This window comes from Channa argus, chromosome 17, assembly GCF_033026475.1.
Source record: "Channa argus isolate prfri chromosome 17, Channa argus male v1.0, whole genome shotgun sequence".
NCBI classification, from domain to species: Eukaryota; Metazoa; Chordata; class Actinopteri; order Anabantiformes; family Channidae; genus Channa; species Channa argus.
Window position 1 is genome coordinate 18868638 of NC_090213.1, and position 15463 is coordinate 18884100.

The 15463-nt window shown below is 39.6% G+C and overlaps 1 protein-coding gene across 1 annotated transcript; it reads right to left on the reverse strand.

Moving 5' to 3' along the window:
* Nucleotides 1-1639: 1639 nt before the first annotated feature.
* si:dkey-1j5.4 (phospholipase A2 inhibitor beta) lies at nucleotides 1640-4423 on the reverse strand. The gene is made up of 4 exons (XM_067482874.1): nucleotides 4161-4423; nucleotides 3589-3709; nucleotides 3238-3373; nucleotides 1640-1830 (listed from the first exon to the last, which is right to left on the reverse strand). The coding sequence occupies exons 1-4, from the start codon at nucleotides 4421-4423 to the stop codon at nucleotides 1640-1642; spliced, it is 711 nt and encodes a 236-aa protein (XP_067338975.1).
* Between the last annotated feature and the right edge of the window lie 11040 nt (nucleotides 4424-15463).

The window sequence follows — 15463 nt, forward strand, 5'->3', positions numbered from 1 at the left end:
GACGGAAGCCTGTTTCAGACATGTACTCCGGACAATGTTAGGAGACTTCAGCCTATTTGGACTGGCCTTTCAGGCATGTGAGTCACAGCGGGAGATCGCCCGATTGAGAAGCGTCCTCGGGTGTGAAAATACGCTCGATTTCTGTGGACGATAAGTGAGCACAGGACGCACAGTTTCTTATCAAACCTAATCTGTGGTAAACTGTGTTTTATTTACAGCGCATTGATGCCATGCATCTAATAAAAAAAAAAGGTTTACATCGGCAGTTGCGCGTAGAAACATCATTCAATCGTTTTCAATCCTCCCAACGATTCGGCACAGAGCAGCATCCTGCACACACAAACTCATGTGCATAATACGGACATTGCACTAGGGGGTCAAAGTCAGGATAATGTCAGAATTCCAGTGTCTGAAAGGGGCTTGAGTCCAGGACTCAATAATAATTTGTTGTGTCTGGGTTGGTTTTTCACATGTCTCTTTCAGGTAGAGCTTTAAGTAAATATTTTAGACCCCTTGGAAAAATACCCCACCGTTATGATAAGATAGCTATTGAAACAGACCAGCATGTTCACGCAGCTCTCGCTTACTTTTTTAGAATGTGGCCTATTTTCAATTTTCCAGGCCTGTTTTTAACATGTTAAACAGCTCACATCAATCCTAAAAATGAACGTGTTCATTTCATCGGCCCTAACGATAATAAAATCTTAATTATTAATAATCAAGGCAAAGGTAGACAATGCACAGAGCTACTGTAGGTCTAATAATGAAAGGGTTTTCCCAGTTTGGTGGAAGAACTCGACTGCCCTCCGTAGATCCATTGGGATGCGCTGAAATGCTGATTGTGAGCAAGGTTTTATTACCCAATGTCAGTTTTGAAACCTGACTTTCTCAGTCAGCTGTGGAAAAACATGGTGGAAAGACTGAATCCACAAGAGTGGAATCTTGTACAGCAGCAGATTAATGCTCATAGATTTGTAATCATTTGGTGTATCACTGTCAGTGATCTAAATTCAGCTTAATTTAGAGATTATAATTTCAATAAATTTACATTATCTATAGCAGTCTTCACTTCTTAAATTCCAGGATCCTATCATCTCACCATCCAAACAATTTTCAAATTAAACAGAGGATTAGAGAAACCATTCCCTACAATCGGGTTAATATAATCCCATTCCATTACTCTTCAACTCTGTGAAGTCTCTAAATGACAAACAACCTGTAAATATAATATTAACCATTGTTGAATTTGAAGATGAAGAAGAGGACTTATCTTTGTCGTAGGAAACTGCACTGACGATGCACAGCCTTTCTGTCCAACCTGTAACTGCATGTTTAAGTATTTGCATGCTCTTTTTGCAGTTTAAGATTTTAATGCTTCAGTGTTTAATGGGTTTACACCTGTACCTAAGTTTGAAGTTAAAAAATACATGATGGTCAATTCAATGTGCAATTCAATGAAGATTTTTTTAGCCAAAAACATAAATATGTTGCTCTTAAAGCAGAAAATGTATGCTATGCTACAGGGAAATTTTGTTATTATATTCCAGTTTTGAGAAATCCTACAAGACCATTTCCATCTACAAACACTAGTCCAGACTACAGAGTCCAGGCTGTGGCCTTTCATCCAGGTTTTCTGGTGTTAGGCACTGCAGAGCAGCTTGGAGGTCTGGAGGCTCCTGAGGCTCTTGTTTCTGAGTTCTGGAGGACTTACACACCTCAGGGCATCTCGAGGTGACAGGGTGACTTTAGTCTGCTCCATCCACTGCAATAAGGAGCTGATGTTACAATCACACTGCCATTGGTTGTCATGAAGATACAGCTTCTTCAGTTCTGAGAGGGGTCAGAAAAGGAGAGATGAGAAGATGTGAATTGTGCTGCGCTAAGCCAGTATACAAAGGAATATGTAATTTATGTAATTAATTTTTCATGTAACATTTAACACTTTAATTTTCAAGAAATAAAATAATTAACAGAAAACTAAAAAGCTAAATACTACTGACGTCGTAGGTTGTTGAAGATAGGATCTACAAGTCAAGCTCAACTTGTGGCTAATTAGCCAATAAAGCAGCCCATCACTGGGTTTCAACCATTAAATCACCAGGTTTACCCCATACGAACTGTGAACTTAGTTATAAATTTCTGTTCTGTGCATGTTTTTGAGAAAAGGTCAAGAAACGTTCCATTCGAGATCTAAAACCAAAAGCTGTTCAATATGCTGTTTAACAAGCTTTTCAAATGGCCAGGTGGGGGCCATATGTTTTGTCAATTAAAAAAAGGGGGAAAATTGTATACGTAAAGGTAAAATACTAATTGTGAAACCTAAAAAATATTAACTATAACCAAGCAAGCTATGAAGAAACCAAGACTGGGCATGTTCCTGTCAAAGTCAAAGTTTTCTACACCAAATATCTAGTGGATCATATATAAGTTGTTCCAGCTTTTAGTGTTTATGCTCTGAGCCATTGGAACAGTCTCGGAAAGTGTTGATGTTTTTAGATACAAACTTAAATCCCACCTGTTAAGCCTGGATTTTGATAAAAATATTTTAGCCTTGCTATTCATTTATTGCATTTATTTACATATCATCTATTTCATCTTTGACTTTCTTTTATTCATTTTTGTCGAATAATATTTTACTCTTTTTTATCATTGTTTTCTTCGTGTTCTTATCATTTTTTAAACTGATTATAAATTATATTTAGATATAGTCTGTTATTTGTATGCATTGGTCTCACTGTGCCTTGTTGTCAACTCCTTTTTTCATTTACTTTTGCTTATGACCATTATTATTATCACTGTTTTGACAGTTTTAGAATTGCATTCATCAGTACAAAAGCTGCTATATAAATAATGTTTTGATTGATTGATTGATATATTTTATATAATTATATAAACATAAAATATTTAACTGTTTACACGAAACATAAATTGTTAAAACTGCTGAAATAAATTATAAGATGAAGAAATACAGAAATAAAAATGTGATTTAAAAACACTGGTGACACAACTAAGTTTAGAAGAGTGTGTGTATGTGTGTTTGTGTGTAAACTGCCAGTTTACAATTTAAAGTTTTCTGTTCGACTTATCCCAACTCAGCTTTGCATCTAAAACTGCTCCAGTAGCTCTGCTTGTACTATGCCAGTGGTATCCAGGCATCAGTAAACAATGCAGTCAACTCATTCCTTTGTTCTGGGGAAATAGGGCAGTGAAAAAGTAGCCAGCTAGTGTTAGTCTTACCAGGCATATGGATGAACATGTTTCCATCCAGTGTCTTTAGGCGATTTCCACTGAGAGCCAGCTGAGAAAGCTTGGGTATGTTCCTGAACACATCGGGTGACAGGTGCCCCAGTTCATTGTTCCTCACGTAGAGTTCCTGTGTCAGTATTCAGCACATTTACTTTTATAACATTTAGAGTGTTTTACTGTATACAGACAAACTATGTGCAACCCAAATTGTGTGGTTATTATAATATTCACTAGGTTTTTACACTGGAACAGGATGAAGTTTGAAATGTTAAGGCTTTCATTGGACCTTGTCACCTGTTTGTGTGTAATCTCAGTCTAAAACTAAACAATGCACTTTGTTACCTGCAGGTTGCTCAGGCCATCCAAAACTGACGTGCTCAGCGTGGACAGAAGGTTGTTGTCTAGAACCAGCATCTCCAGAGACTGCAGTGGCTTGAACGTTTTAGGGGGTATGGTCTTCAGACTGGATCGGGAGAGACAGTCAGAATCTTTTCATCAACCTAAAAAGTGACTGAATTGAAATAAGTATCTGGTTTATGACACATTATATTTGTAAGCACTGGTAGGTAGATTATAACAACTATGTGCTGGCGATAAGTGCTGTTAATCTATGAAGGCAAACATTCAAAACAGTTGCAATCAATCAGACAAATGCAAAAAACTCAAGAGCTCCATGTCAGAACCTGCAGGTCTCACTCAGCATGTTAAATGTCTATAAGCTGTTGAATCATGGGAGGGGTTCTTAGCGTTGCCCACTTGTTTTTTTTTTTCTTTTTGGCTTCATTTTTGTAAAAGACATAATGTCACAGTGAAATAAAAGTTTGTTACGTGTTACTGTCTGTTTCAATATGGCATTCAATCAGTCTGCTTTTCTAAATGGTTCTATTTTCACATAAAACGTTTATGCTTTTGACCTGTTATTGTCCAAGTTGAGAAACATTAGCTGCTTGAGTCCAGTGAAGGCCCTAGGAGAGATTCTCTGGATGCGATTCAGGGAAAGATCCAGAACTCGGAGGGTGATAAGAGGCTTGAAGACATGAGACGCCAGTGTTGTCAGCGCGTTGAGGGGGAGATCCAGATCTGATAGATTCCTCATGCCGGCGAACATCTCAGCTTTAAGGATGCTAATCTGGTTTTGTCCCAGCATGAGGAAGCGAAGGTTCAGGAGGTCCTGCATATATGAAAAGTCACTTTTGTGGTAACAGTTTTGATATATGAAAGCTGTTCATTTAATTTCCTCCAAACCCTATACCTGGAATCCTCTTGGTGAAATGTTGGTTATTTGGTTTCCGTAAAGATTGAGAAGCATCAGTTGCTTTGCACCAGCAAAGGCCTGGGGGTGGATGGACTTAATGGAGTTTCGTTCCAGGTTGACACTCTCAATCTTTGGAACTGCTCTGAGAGCGTTGGCCTTCACTTCTACGATACCATTCTCACCTTTGCACACAAGTGTGAAATTTTGCTACTGATGTAATTTCCCACCATACCTATATTTATTATTAGATTAAAATACAGTTTTATTGGGTAGGGACTCACCAAGGTCAAGGATCCAAGCATCAGGAGGCAGATTGGAGGGAAAACTATAAAGCCCTCTCTTATGGCAGTTGACTTCTGACTTTTCTGGACCAGACTTCCTGGAGCATTTGCAGACATCAGGACAAGTCTCCACAGTTTGTGACACCCAGAGGGTCACCAGCATCAAGCACAGTGAGTATTGCATATCCCCTGAGAAGTGGTGAAGGTGGAGATATAAAGAAAGAAATCTCGCGATAGCCTTGACACTGAGACTGCAATTATGTAGAAAAAAAAGATGTTTTTTATCTCTACCTTGATATATTTTAAAGATACGCCATTCGAGCATAACATTTTGACCACCTGTGCAATTTATTATGAATAAATGAATGAATTATAAGAAGAGGGGGTTCTAATGTTTTGGCACCTCATTGGTTTTAAATAGGGTGGCCAAAACATTGGAGCCACCTTTGACCTCAATAAGAAACACATAGTGGATAAATTGTAACCTTGTAAAAGTAAAATTCATGGCATTGTATTGGATTGCATTGGATTGACTAGGGGGTCATTCTTTACCACATTGATCAAAGGGTTTGACAGAAACACCAGAAACAATCTTTGCTGTGAAAATGATAAGTAAGATCTATTACGATCACTGTGGCTAAATTTACACCCTTAATGGCTCATGAGAAAACATTGCTCCAGTAGAAGTCACAGAACCCAAAATGAGTCTAAATGTCATTGTGATAGTTATTTCAGTGTGTTTTCAATATTGTTATTAGTCCTCCTGTCATGACTACCAGCTGTGAACAGTCTGTTTTAGTGTTTCCACACTGGTAACTTGGTAAGATTGAAACTCTTTGGAGTTTATCTAATATGCCCAAAATACCAGGCATAGGCATCATAGGCATCATTTTGGGTTTTTTTATATAATGTACTATGTTTTTATATTTTTTCTTCTAACTTAACTTTTTGTGCCTAACACGAATTGTGGTTGTTTCCAAATGTAACCTTACCCTGGAGTTGTTTTCACTAACCCTAAGGCAGTTTTTCTATGCATATAAAGTTGCTCCTTCTCCCAGTGTCAAATGGTGACGCTCCCGGAGGTTCCAATGTTGACACTAAAATGTTGACCTGCAGCGTCAATACCTGATGCTATTGTTCCCAGGGCATTAAATAGTGGTGCTCCTGAAGCGTTCGATGGTAATGTCAGAGGGTATCTGTGGCATCAATATGATACGTCAAAGGACGTACAAAGCAGTGCAATTTGTAGCCTTAGGATCAATATGTGATGCTGTGGGAGGAGAACACGCTGACAATACTGACTAAAGTTGAAGTCAAGTGCTGTGAATTTGAGATGTTCTGCGGCAATTATGTTATAGATGCTACAAATAATCCTCGGTGAACAATGCTCAGATATCCACTCAAATTATCAACTGCACAGTGAAATGGACACAAATAACCATAAACAATGGACACAAATAACCATAAAACCATACAGGTGTAATAAATGTAACAATGGAATATGCACGTGGTAATATTTTATGGGTGTTGTGTTATCTCTGTAAATTATAGTGTACGTTAAAGAGGAAATGATGTGGCTCTTCACTTACCATTTAAATGTTTTTATGTATTTATTGTTTTTGAGCAACAATCTATAAAACGCAGGAATGAATACTTCATAAATTATAGGACAACCTTCCACCCAACAGACGTATATCTACATCAATCTTTTTAGATCCAATAACATTCAATAGTAATTTGTAAAACAGGCGGGCAAAAAACGTTTATATCTCCATAGAAATGTGGGAAGTTACGGCTGGTTACACAAGTACAATTAAAATTACAAATGTGCATTGTAAGTTTGGAAGTTGCATAGTAAGTTGCATCTCCTGAATTATTTCCCGAAATGTCAGTCTGAAGTCTATCTGAAGCTAATCTAGCTTCAAAGGCCACAATGAGCAGAGACAGTCCTTTGAAAGCTCAAATGGAAAACTGAGCAAGAAAGCATTTCTCCGCACACACTGCAGTGACACAACAAAGAGCAGCATTTCATTAGTAAAAACATTATTACCCACTCATCATTTGAAATAAGTGAAGTGGTTCAAGTGTGTTGGATTTCTCCAACTTGACTTGAAAGCTGATCCAATTTAGAAAAATCAAAAAGTGAGGCTTTTTTCATATAGCAGCTGAACTGTTGCCACCTACCTGAATAGGCTGTCATCCCACCTTCAAAACAACACTTGGTTCTCCAGATGCCTGTCCACTTAATTTTCCCCTTCCAAACAGATCGAGTTCAATTTCCCTTCAGAAGCATCCGTTACACTGTTATGCAAAAAAACTGCCAGTCAGAGAGAATTAGCCTGACTGTCTGTGGCCTTGCCTCCACTGAGCTTTCTAAACGGATTTTGGAGATACACAAATTATGCTTTTAATTCCTTTTTAATGTCAGATGATGCACTGCAGAATTCTCTATTTCAAACTAGTTGGGAAACAGGTTTCAGCACATGAAGCGCCCTCTCAAATCTGCCATAAAGGCAGCTACACAACACTTGTGGCCATGTGGGAACACAGACTCGCACTCAGCAGACAGTGAAAACTAAGTGTGAGACTCCTGGAGACGTAAGTTCTGCAATGTCACAGAAACCAGAGAAATGTTGCATCCACAGAATATGGCACAGATCTGTGTGTGTGTGTGTGTGTGTGTGTGTTTGTGGGTAGTGGGGTGGGTTAGGGGGTGAGTTTTACTTTCTGTCCACATGGTAGTCAAGGATGCTTTCAAACATAAAACTTGGAGTTAATTTTAGTTTAGAAGAATAAATCTCAGCAGTGTCTAAACACTTCACCACTGAGGTAATTTGTTCATCAATAATATTATAATTCCAGTGTAAAATTACAATACATAACTTCTTAACTTGCTTGCTTTCTCAAATCTGTGTCAACTTAGAAACCCTGGTTTATCAATGTGCTAGGAACATCTGGGTAATTTTAACCTTGAAGAAATGTACATGCAAATAGGTGAACAATAATTCTACAAATGATAAAATGTGTCTACTACTATCCAAGAGTTCTGATTACAGTCAGTTTTCTATTTTCAGCGAAGAATACAAATTAATGCCACCTGCTGGAATGGAGAGTTATTCCCTCTCACAGAGTCACAGAACTGTGACAGGTGGCCATTGGCTGAGGTCTTTGTGGTGTATTCAGGTCCCACTTTCTGGCTTACCTGAGGGCAACCTTAGCTTTGTGTAGCCTTATGTAACAATCAACCTTTGTCAAGACTAATTCGTTGATTTTGGCTTGGTGTGTCAATGTCCCTAAGGAAGAAAAGAATAGAAAGCAGCTCTGGACACCTGCCAGGCTTTAAGCTTTCAGCTGTCAACACTGTGCCCATGCCTCGTCCTCACCCTGCAGCAGAGGGGACTGGTGCAACTAGTCACGCCCGCGACAGGAACCAGAGCCTCTGGCTGCCCCTATTAGGCCATTCACACGCAGATTCTAAAAGCTGAGACGGCTGCTGTTTGCTGTGGATGAGAAGTGCTTTGGCAGCTCATCAGCCAGATCTTGACAGACTCAAAAAGCACCCAGCTACCCTACAGGGGCATGTCGAGTCTCAGCTTCATGGAAATATCCTCTGGAGCAGAGTGTGTGTGACTGGCAGAAATCTTAATTTATCAATCAAAATTCATTAATCAACTATACTAAAAAAAAAAAAAAGTCTACAAAATGTGTGTCTGTGTAGGGATTTTCTTACTCCTTTCTAAAATTTAATTTGATGGATCCAATTTTCAAAAAACAAAGCCATAATTTGAATGGTTTGCGCTTCTTTCTCTGTGGCGATTATTGTCACCAATTATTCCAGATTAATCTAGATGTGGCAGCAGCTGCATGTTAAAGTGGGTCAGGAGAGCATTCCTTATGAGAGGAGAGAGCAAAGAAGCGCCGAACATGTCACTCTGTCACACAGGCTGACATATAGGAGCAGACGAGAGGCAAGAACTGAGGGATGCAATACAATAGAAGGAAGGAAAGGAAGGTAAAGAAAGAAGAAACAGGGCGAAAACACAGTGGAGCAGAAAGGTGGTGATTAGGAAGCAAAATGAAGTCGGAGAACGAGGAGAGAATCAGAAGAACAGAACCTGCAAAGGACAGCTAGGTTAGGAAAGCCAGAATAAATGGAGTGGTGGAGCAGGACACGATCTGAAACTGAGCTGTGCAGCATGACGTGGGGATTAATTAAGACATATGCTGGGGGAAAGAGGCAGCAGATAGACAGCTGTGCTGACTGGACTGATTCTTTTTCAGAGGGAGATAAAAGATCCTTTTCAAACCGAGCCAACACACACACACACACACACACACACACTCACACACACAGTGGGCAAGCCATCTGGAAGAGTGTCCTTAGCCAGCCTTCACAGACCTGTGAGGGGAGACAGAGAGCAGAGAGACATAGGTGAGACCATAGAGAGACGTACGTACATTTGTGTTTGTGTGGATGAGCTTTAGATTGGAACCATCTCACGGACGACATGTCTGCATTTGGAGGACATTTTGCTACTCACAGCTTCAAACGTTGGATTTTACATTAGGTTAGGGGTTGGGGTTGGGCATTTAGTTGTGATAGTTAGTGGGGTTTCCTCCCAAAGTCCCAAAGACGTGCAGTTAAGGGAACTAGACAATCCAAATTGCCCGTGGGTGTGAACATGAGTGTGAATGGTTGTCTTTGTCATTATGTCCCCCTATTGTAGACTAGCATCCTGTTCACGTTGTATCCCTCTGCATACTTTACGTTAGGTGTGATTTGAAAACATTCAATGGAATAGGGCAGCTATTTTTATTCCATAATTTAGAAAAATATGGGTTTGAACCTACAAACCCCATCTGCAGAAAAGTTGGAGCTTCTTCTAAAATACAGTGTTAACTAAAACCTGTGATATGTCAGTTTGATTTTCAGTGTTTTCACTGACCCACTTAATTAGATTTTGTAAAACAATGTTGGGAACGAGGCAAAATCGGACTAATAAGTTAGAAATGTGAGTAACACCATTTTGAATTATTCTTAAAGTAGCGGGCTGATTAGTTACAAATAAAAAAGTTATAATTGGCTGTTTGAGGAACATCCACCTATGACTTAGTTTTTGCAGCAAAGGGAGTTTGTAGTTCACCGAATCATAGAATCTGCTCTTGTAAAAAAAAAAAAAAAGGACAATGTAGGTCATTTATAGCAGTAGCCAAAAATGACCAAAATATAAATAATAATGTTTGGCACCATCTAGCAGCTCTAGTGAGCTTAAGACTGTCACCTAGTATTTAGACCCATGGAAAGCTGCCAGTTTGAGGTGGTTGGTTGAATCAACAAATCGTAGGACTTTCCCACAGTGGGCCAGAGTTTAAGTCCAGTGTGAAACTACTGTTGCTGTTGTAACCAGTCCAGTTGTCCACATGTCGATTTGGCACAGTTTTTATGCCGGATGTCCTTCCTGGCACAAACCCAATTTCTACTGGGCTTGGGACCAGCACTGCACAGCTGGGGATGGAGATAGGCAGTTGGGGGTCCAGTGTCTTACCCGGGGACACTTGTGGTCGGGGGTAGAGCGGGACATGAACCTCCGACCCTATGATCAAGAAGGGCATCCAGCATAAAAACTGTGCCAAATCAAGATGTAAATTCATGTAAAATATATCATGTGATCATCATCATATCATACATTATGGAAGCACTGATTTTATGGTAAACCCTGACATCCTTATTAATGCCAACCAAGTTTATTTAGTGCTGAGACTTAACCAAACCACAAAAAAAAAACATTTGAAGGTCAGTTGGAGGACTTATGAGAGAGGTCTCAGTTCAAAAATAATATTTAATAATATTATGACAGATTGAACAAATAGATAGTTGAATGTGTTCGGTGGTTGAAACAGTCCACGAGAAAAATGGGTTTTCCGTGCCAAAGAGGAACGCAGTTTAAAAAAAAAAAAGAACCGAGGAAGAGCAAAGAGACTTAAGGATGACGGCCTGATAAATGCCTACGCATTTCTCCACACAGCCATCTGATGCTGTGTACAGCCACTCTACCCACAGCAGATGGCCATTCATTTCAGATGGCAAGCTTCCAATCAAAGCACTGGTTAACAATGGCCCCGATCAGATCAAAGCTAACAGCAATCAGATGGCTTTTTTTATGGATGAGCCCGTCATTCGTGGCGTCTCCCAGAAGCTCGACTGTCAATAAGCAGTCGCTGTGAGGGAGATGATGCACCGGGGGCTTATTGATGAAAACACTTGAGTTTACACAGAGTCAATAGACTGGAAATTGTGAGAGTAAGTAATCTTCTGCTGGTGCACTGCTCCTCAAAATCAAAGCAGGATAGTTCGTGAATCCAGAAGTCAGTGCTCAGGTTTGTGACGAGCCAGGACATTAAGTTTCAGAAATTTGCAGAACCACTCCAGAAATTGATGTTGCACAGAATAGCCAGGAATGAAGAGACCTTTAGAGGAAAACGTCTTTTTACTATTTGTCTTTACTGAAATTGTAAGCATCCGGTCCTCAGGGACATTGCAGAAAGGTTAGGACTGGTGCTCAGAAAAGTCACCATGTGACACCTCAGATTTCTTGATTTCCCAAACTTGAAACGGGCATTTTGTTTTTAGGGGTGCAGATTGTGGCTGTGGCTCAGGAGGTAGAGCCACAATCTGCACCCCTAAAAACAAAATGCCCGTTTCAAGTTTGGGAAAACAAGAAATCTGAGGTGTCACATGGTGACTTTGACAGGGTCAATGGTACAATTCCCAGCTCCTCCTGTCCGTATGTCCTTGGGCAAGACACTTGGGCAAGAAGCACCCTAGGTTGTCCCCGGTGGGTCAGTGATCTGTCATCATCAATGTGGCACCACCATAATCCCTATTAGAAAACTAAGGTTTAGTCACAATGTGCTGCTAGTGATTGGTATAAAGTGGAAATACAGCAAACTGTACACAGGTTACCATGGACGACTGTTGTTAGTCTGTCAACAGTTGCTGTATTGTATTCAGGAAGAAACATTGCGAAAGCATAAAAACAGTCCATAACCTAAACTACAGCATCAGTCTCACCAAGCTCAGGAGACAAGAAGTGGGTCTGTGCTCTGTAGCACAAGAACAAATCGGGTGAGCCGTGAAGCCCTCGAGCGGTTTCTCCAATAACTAACAAGCTAGCAAGCACTAAGTATGCTGTGATGATTGAACCAGAGACCACCAGAGCTTCTATAACTCTGGTGGTCTTCTCAGTATTCTTCAGGCTGCAGTTCAGAGAGTGATGAGGTAAATAAATTTGAACAAGTTGTACTGCTTGGCCTGTAGTAGCCCACTGACTGAACAGAGTCTTGCAGCAGCAGCACAACTACATCTACATTAAGCCCTGAGGGGACAATGTGTCTGCTCCAGCTCAGCTGGAAGCTAAACTTTTTCACATGGCAGTTAGTAAGTTTTAGCACTTTTTAATGTATGTGGTTGGTTATTTGTTTAGAAACACAAAAAAGGTAAAAAGGAGACTTAAAGAAAAAGATGGAATTTAGGCTGCAACATATATATGTTGGGCTCAGTACAAGCTTTTTAAAAATTGTTTAATGACAATTACAATTAATCATTTAGCAGATGCTGAATGGAGATTTAATATATTTATTTGTTCGATTTGAATCAGTACTATTAGTAGATTTTATTATTTTAGTCATTTCATTTGTATTAGTAAAGTGATTAGTACGTTTTGCCGCATTTATTTTGATTTACTTGGAGCAGGGGGATCCGATTGGCCAGTGGTGCAGCCCATTTTGCTCACTTGCAAGTTCAGTCCAGAAATCTACCCAGCACGCTACACATTCTGAAGTGTATGAATACAGGCTGTAATATTATTCCCGAAACCTTACGGAAAATAAATATGTTACAATTTGAGATGTTACAGTGTTCGCAAGCAAAATATTTATTGCATTTATTGCATTTCTCAAGTTTTAATGGCACAGCCTGATTAGTATACTGCTTTTTTAAACTACCTGGTTACAAAGGAGTAAGAATGTACTATAAACATTTAGAAATGGTGCAACCCAAGCCAAATCGTTATTAGTGAGATGAGACCCCTGGGCATGTTCCCAGTGTGATCAATGGTAGCTACAGCCCTGAACGCTGTGTCTGTCTCTCTATTGATATGGGAATAGTTATGCTGTTATTTCACATGAGAGGAGTCTAAATATGGAAAATGTGCTGCACAAATGAGCTGAACTATGCCTGCATGCTGTCCTGTATAAGTTAGTTCATTTTTTACTAACTTCACACCTGCAGGACTTCTTTACTGCCCCATTCACTGCCCGTCTAACCACAATACAAGGAAAGAAAATGTTCTATACTGTACAATCAGTATTAAAGCAGTGTGGTGATGGATACAGTCCTTTGGTGATGTGTCCTTAAGTAGAACATTGTTTTCCACCTTTGGCTGATTTTTAATGTCTGTAAAAAAGAAACAGAAAGGAGACCTTCCAAAAGAGATCCGGAAAGATCATGATCTCCACCTGTAAGTTTCCATGCACTGTAAAGACAAATAGGAAACCTCAATAAAAATTATTGACCATGTTATTGCCCTGTTAACAATTTCTCCTTTTGTTCAGCCTTTCACTCAGCTTTGTGCTCCTGTCTGCAGCCCAGAGTTGCAGAAAGCAAATAAGAAAGCTGGTCACGTGTATACAGGGCAGAGAAATCAGCGCCCTCTGACAAAAAACCTACCTGATGAAAATCTGGTAGGTTTTTTCTACAGTGATTTCGGAAACTTTTCTAAAACTTTCCAGTTTACATGACACTTACTTTAGTCCATGTACACACATTCACTTAAGTCTTTGACTTTTTACAAACCAGTTCAAACAGCAGCAGCTTTAAAAGTGTTTAAAGAACTGACTAAATAAAGAACTGACTTTATTTAGACTCTTCAAACTGTTTTTTTCAGTAGACTGCACAGAAACGTTTATAGGTTTTCACATTAGTGGTAAAGTCAGTTCACCTACTTAGAAGATTTCATTATGATAAGTAAAGATTTAGGAATAAATCAACCTGTATACATTAAGTAATCTTACTTTCTTTTCCTTTGTCCTTTCAGCTTATTCTGTGAGTTCAGGGTCACCACAGCGGATCATTGTCCGCATGTTATTAAGTAATCTTGCTTAAAATCAAACATTTAGTTTACTTAGCAACTTAACTTAAATTAGTTTTTATGTTTGCTTGGTAAAAGTCAGGCCAATTGTTTCCCAATTGTAGTAAAATCAACATGTTCCAATTTACAATGTGTACCTGTTTCTTGCTCTCACTGCTCTTGTTGCACATCTGTTTATCTAAAAAAAGGAAAATCAGGTCACACCGAAAGAGCTTCTATATTTTCTAGGTGTCCATCAAACACCTCATTATAGCATGAATCATTGCTATAAAATTATTCAGTGCAATCCACCATGCTGACACCTCAGAAACTCAGAAATCCAGTTTTCAAAAGGCACAAGTGACAATCAGGCAGATTGTGCCATCTGCTGTGCGTGTAAGTGTATGTGAGTGTGTGTGTGCGTGTGTGTGTGTGTGTGTAGCCGTACACAGTTCACTGTACCTGCATGTGTGCTCAAAACCAGGGGAGGCCTTTTTGCATCCTCTCTAAGCTGTTTGCCTGCAGGGCCTGTCACACTGTCATTGCTGGCAGCCGTATATACACATGTCAGGGCTGAATGCTGAGCCGGCCTCCTTCTGCCTCCTGACTCATCTCACTCCTAAACAATTGGCAGATTTTTTTTATGTTTTTAAAGATTGGATTCTGATGCCAGTGTTTCTGTTACGACATGTGACCACCAGGGTGACAATGCTAATTGGGCTGGACAGAGGCGAAATCTCATCACAACGTCCAAAAGGCTGGTCCCCTTCAGCAAACAGCAAGTTTTCTTTCAAAAAGTGGGTGAACCAAAGTTTCTCACGTTCCCACCACTCGGCTTCAAATATGTGCTTGAAGCAGTTTGTGTGTGTATCGTGGATGGATTTTCATACACGACTAGAAGCCGCAGGCCTGCAGAGATCAGTGAGCCTCCATATGAAATGTTACTATCTCCTGGTTGAAATATACTAAGCTCATTTAAAAGATAAAAAATGACCACATAAAGACAACAAACAAACAGAAATTACAGCTAAAAACAATACGAAATGACCACAAAGTAAATATAAATGCAAAATGGAGACAAACAAAAGTATTAAACTGATAAAATGAGACAACAATTACAACAAAAGAGGCGAAATTATCCCAAAACAGATACAAATGGGCTTATGTGTAGTATTTTTGAATTTCTTTCTTTCTTTTTGAGTTAGTTTCTTTCTGGGAGACCTATAGAGAAATTACGTTACACCACACTGTGCTCACTGTTTAGGGACATGGTGCCATCTTGTGAGGTAGGTTACCACTCCAGAGCCAATAGTCCTGAGCCAGGTCAGAGAGAAACACAATCCAAAATCCAGGTCACTCAAGCTGAGTTCAGAGTTCCAGGGACAGATCAGGATCGTAACAGGCAGACACAAATACGTAGTGGTAGAAAATGTACTTACAATTTGTATCTATGGACGTTAAAAACACAAATGTTAAGCCATGTACAATAATCTGTAGCATTTACTGCCATGCTGCAGCTGAGACTTGTCCTCTTTAACTTTCTTAATGGCAGG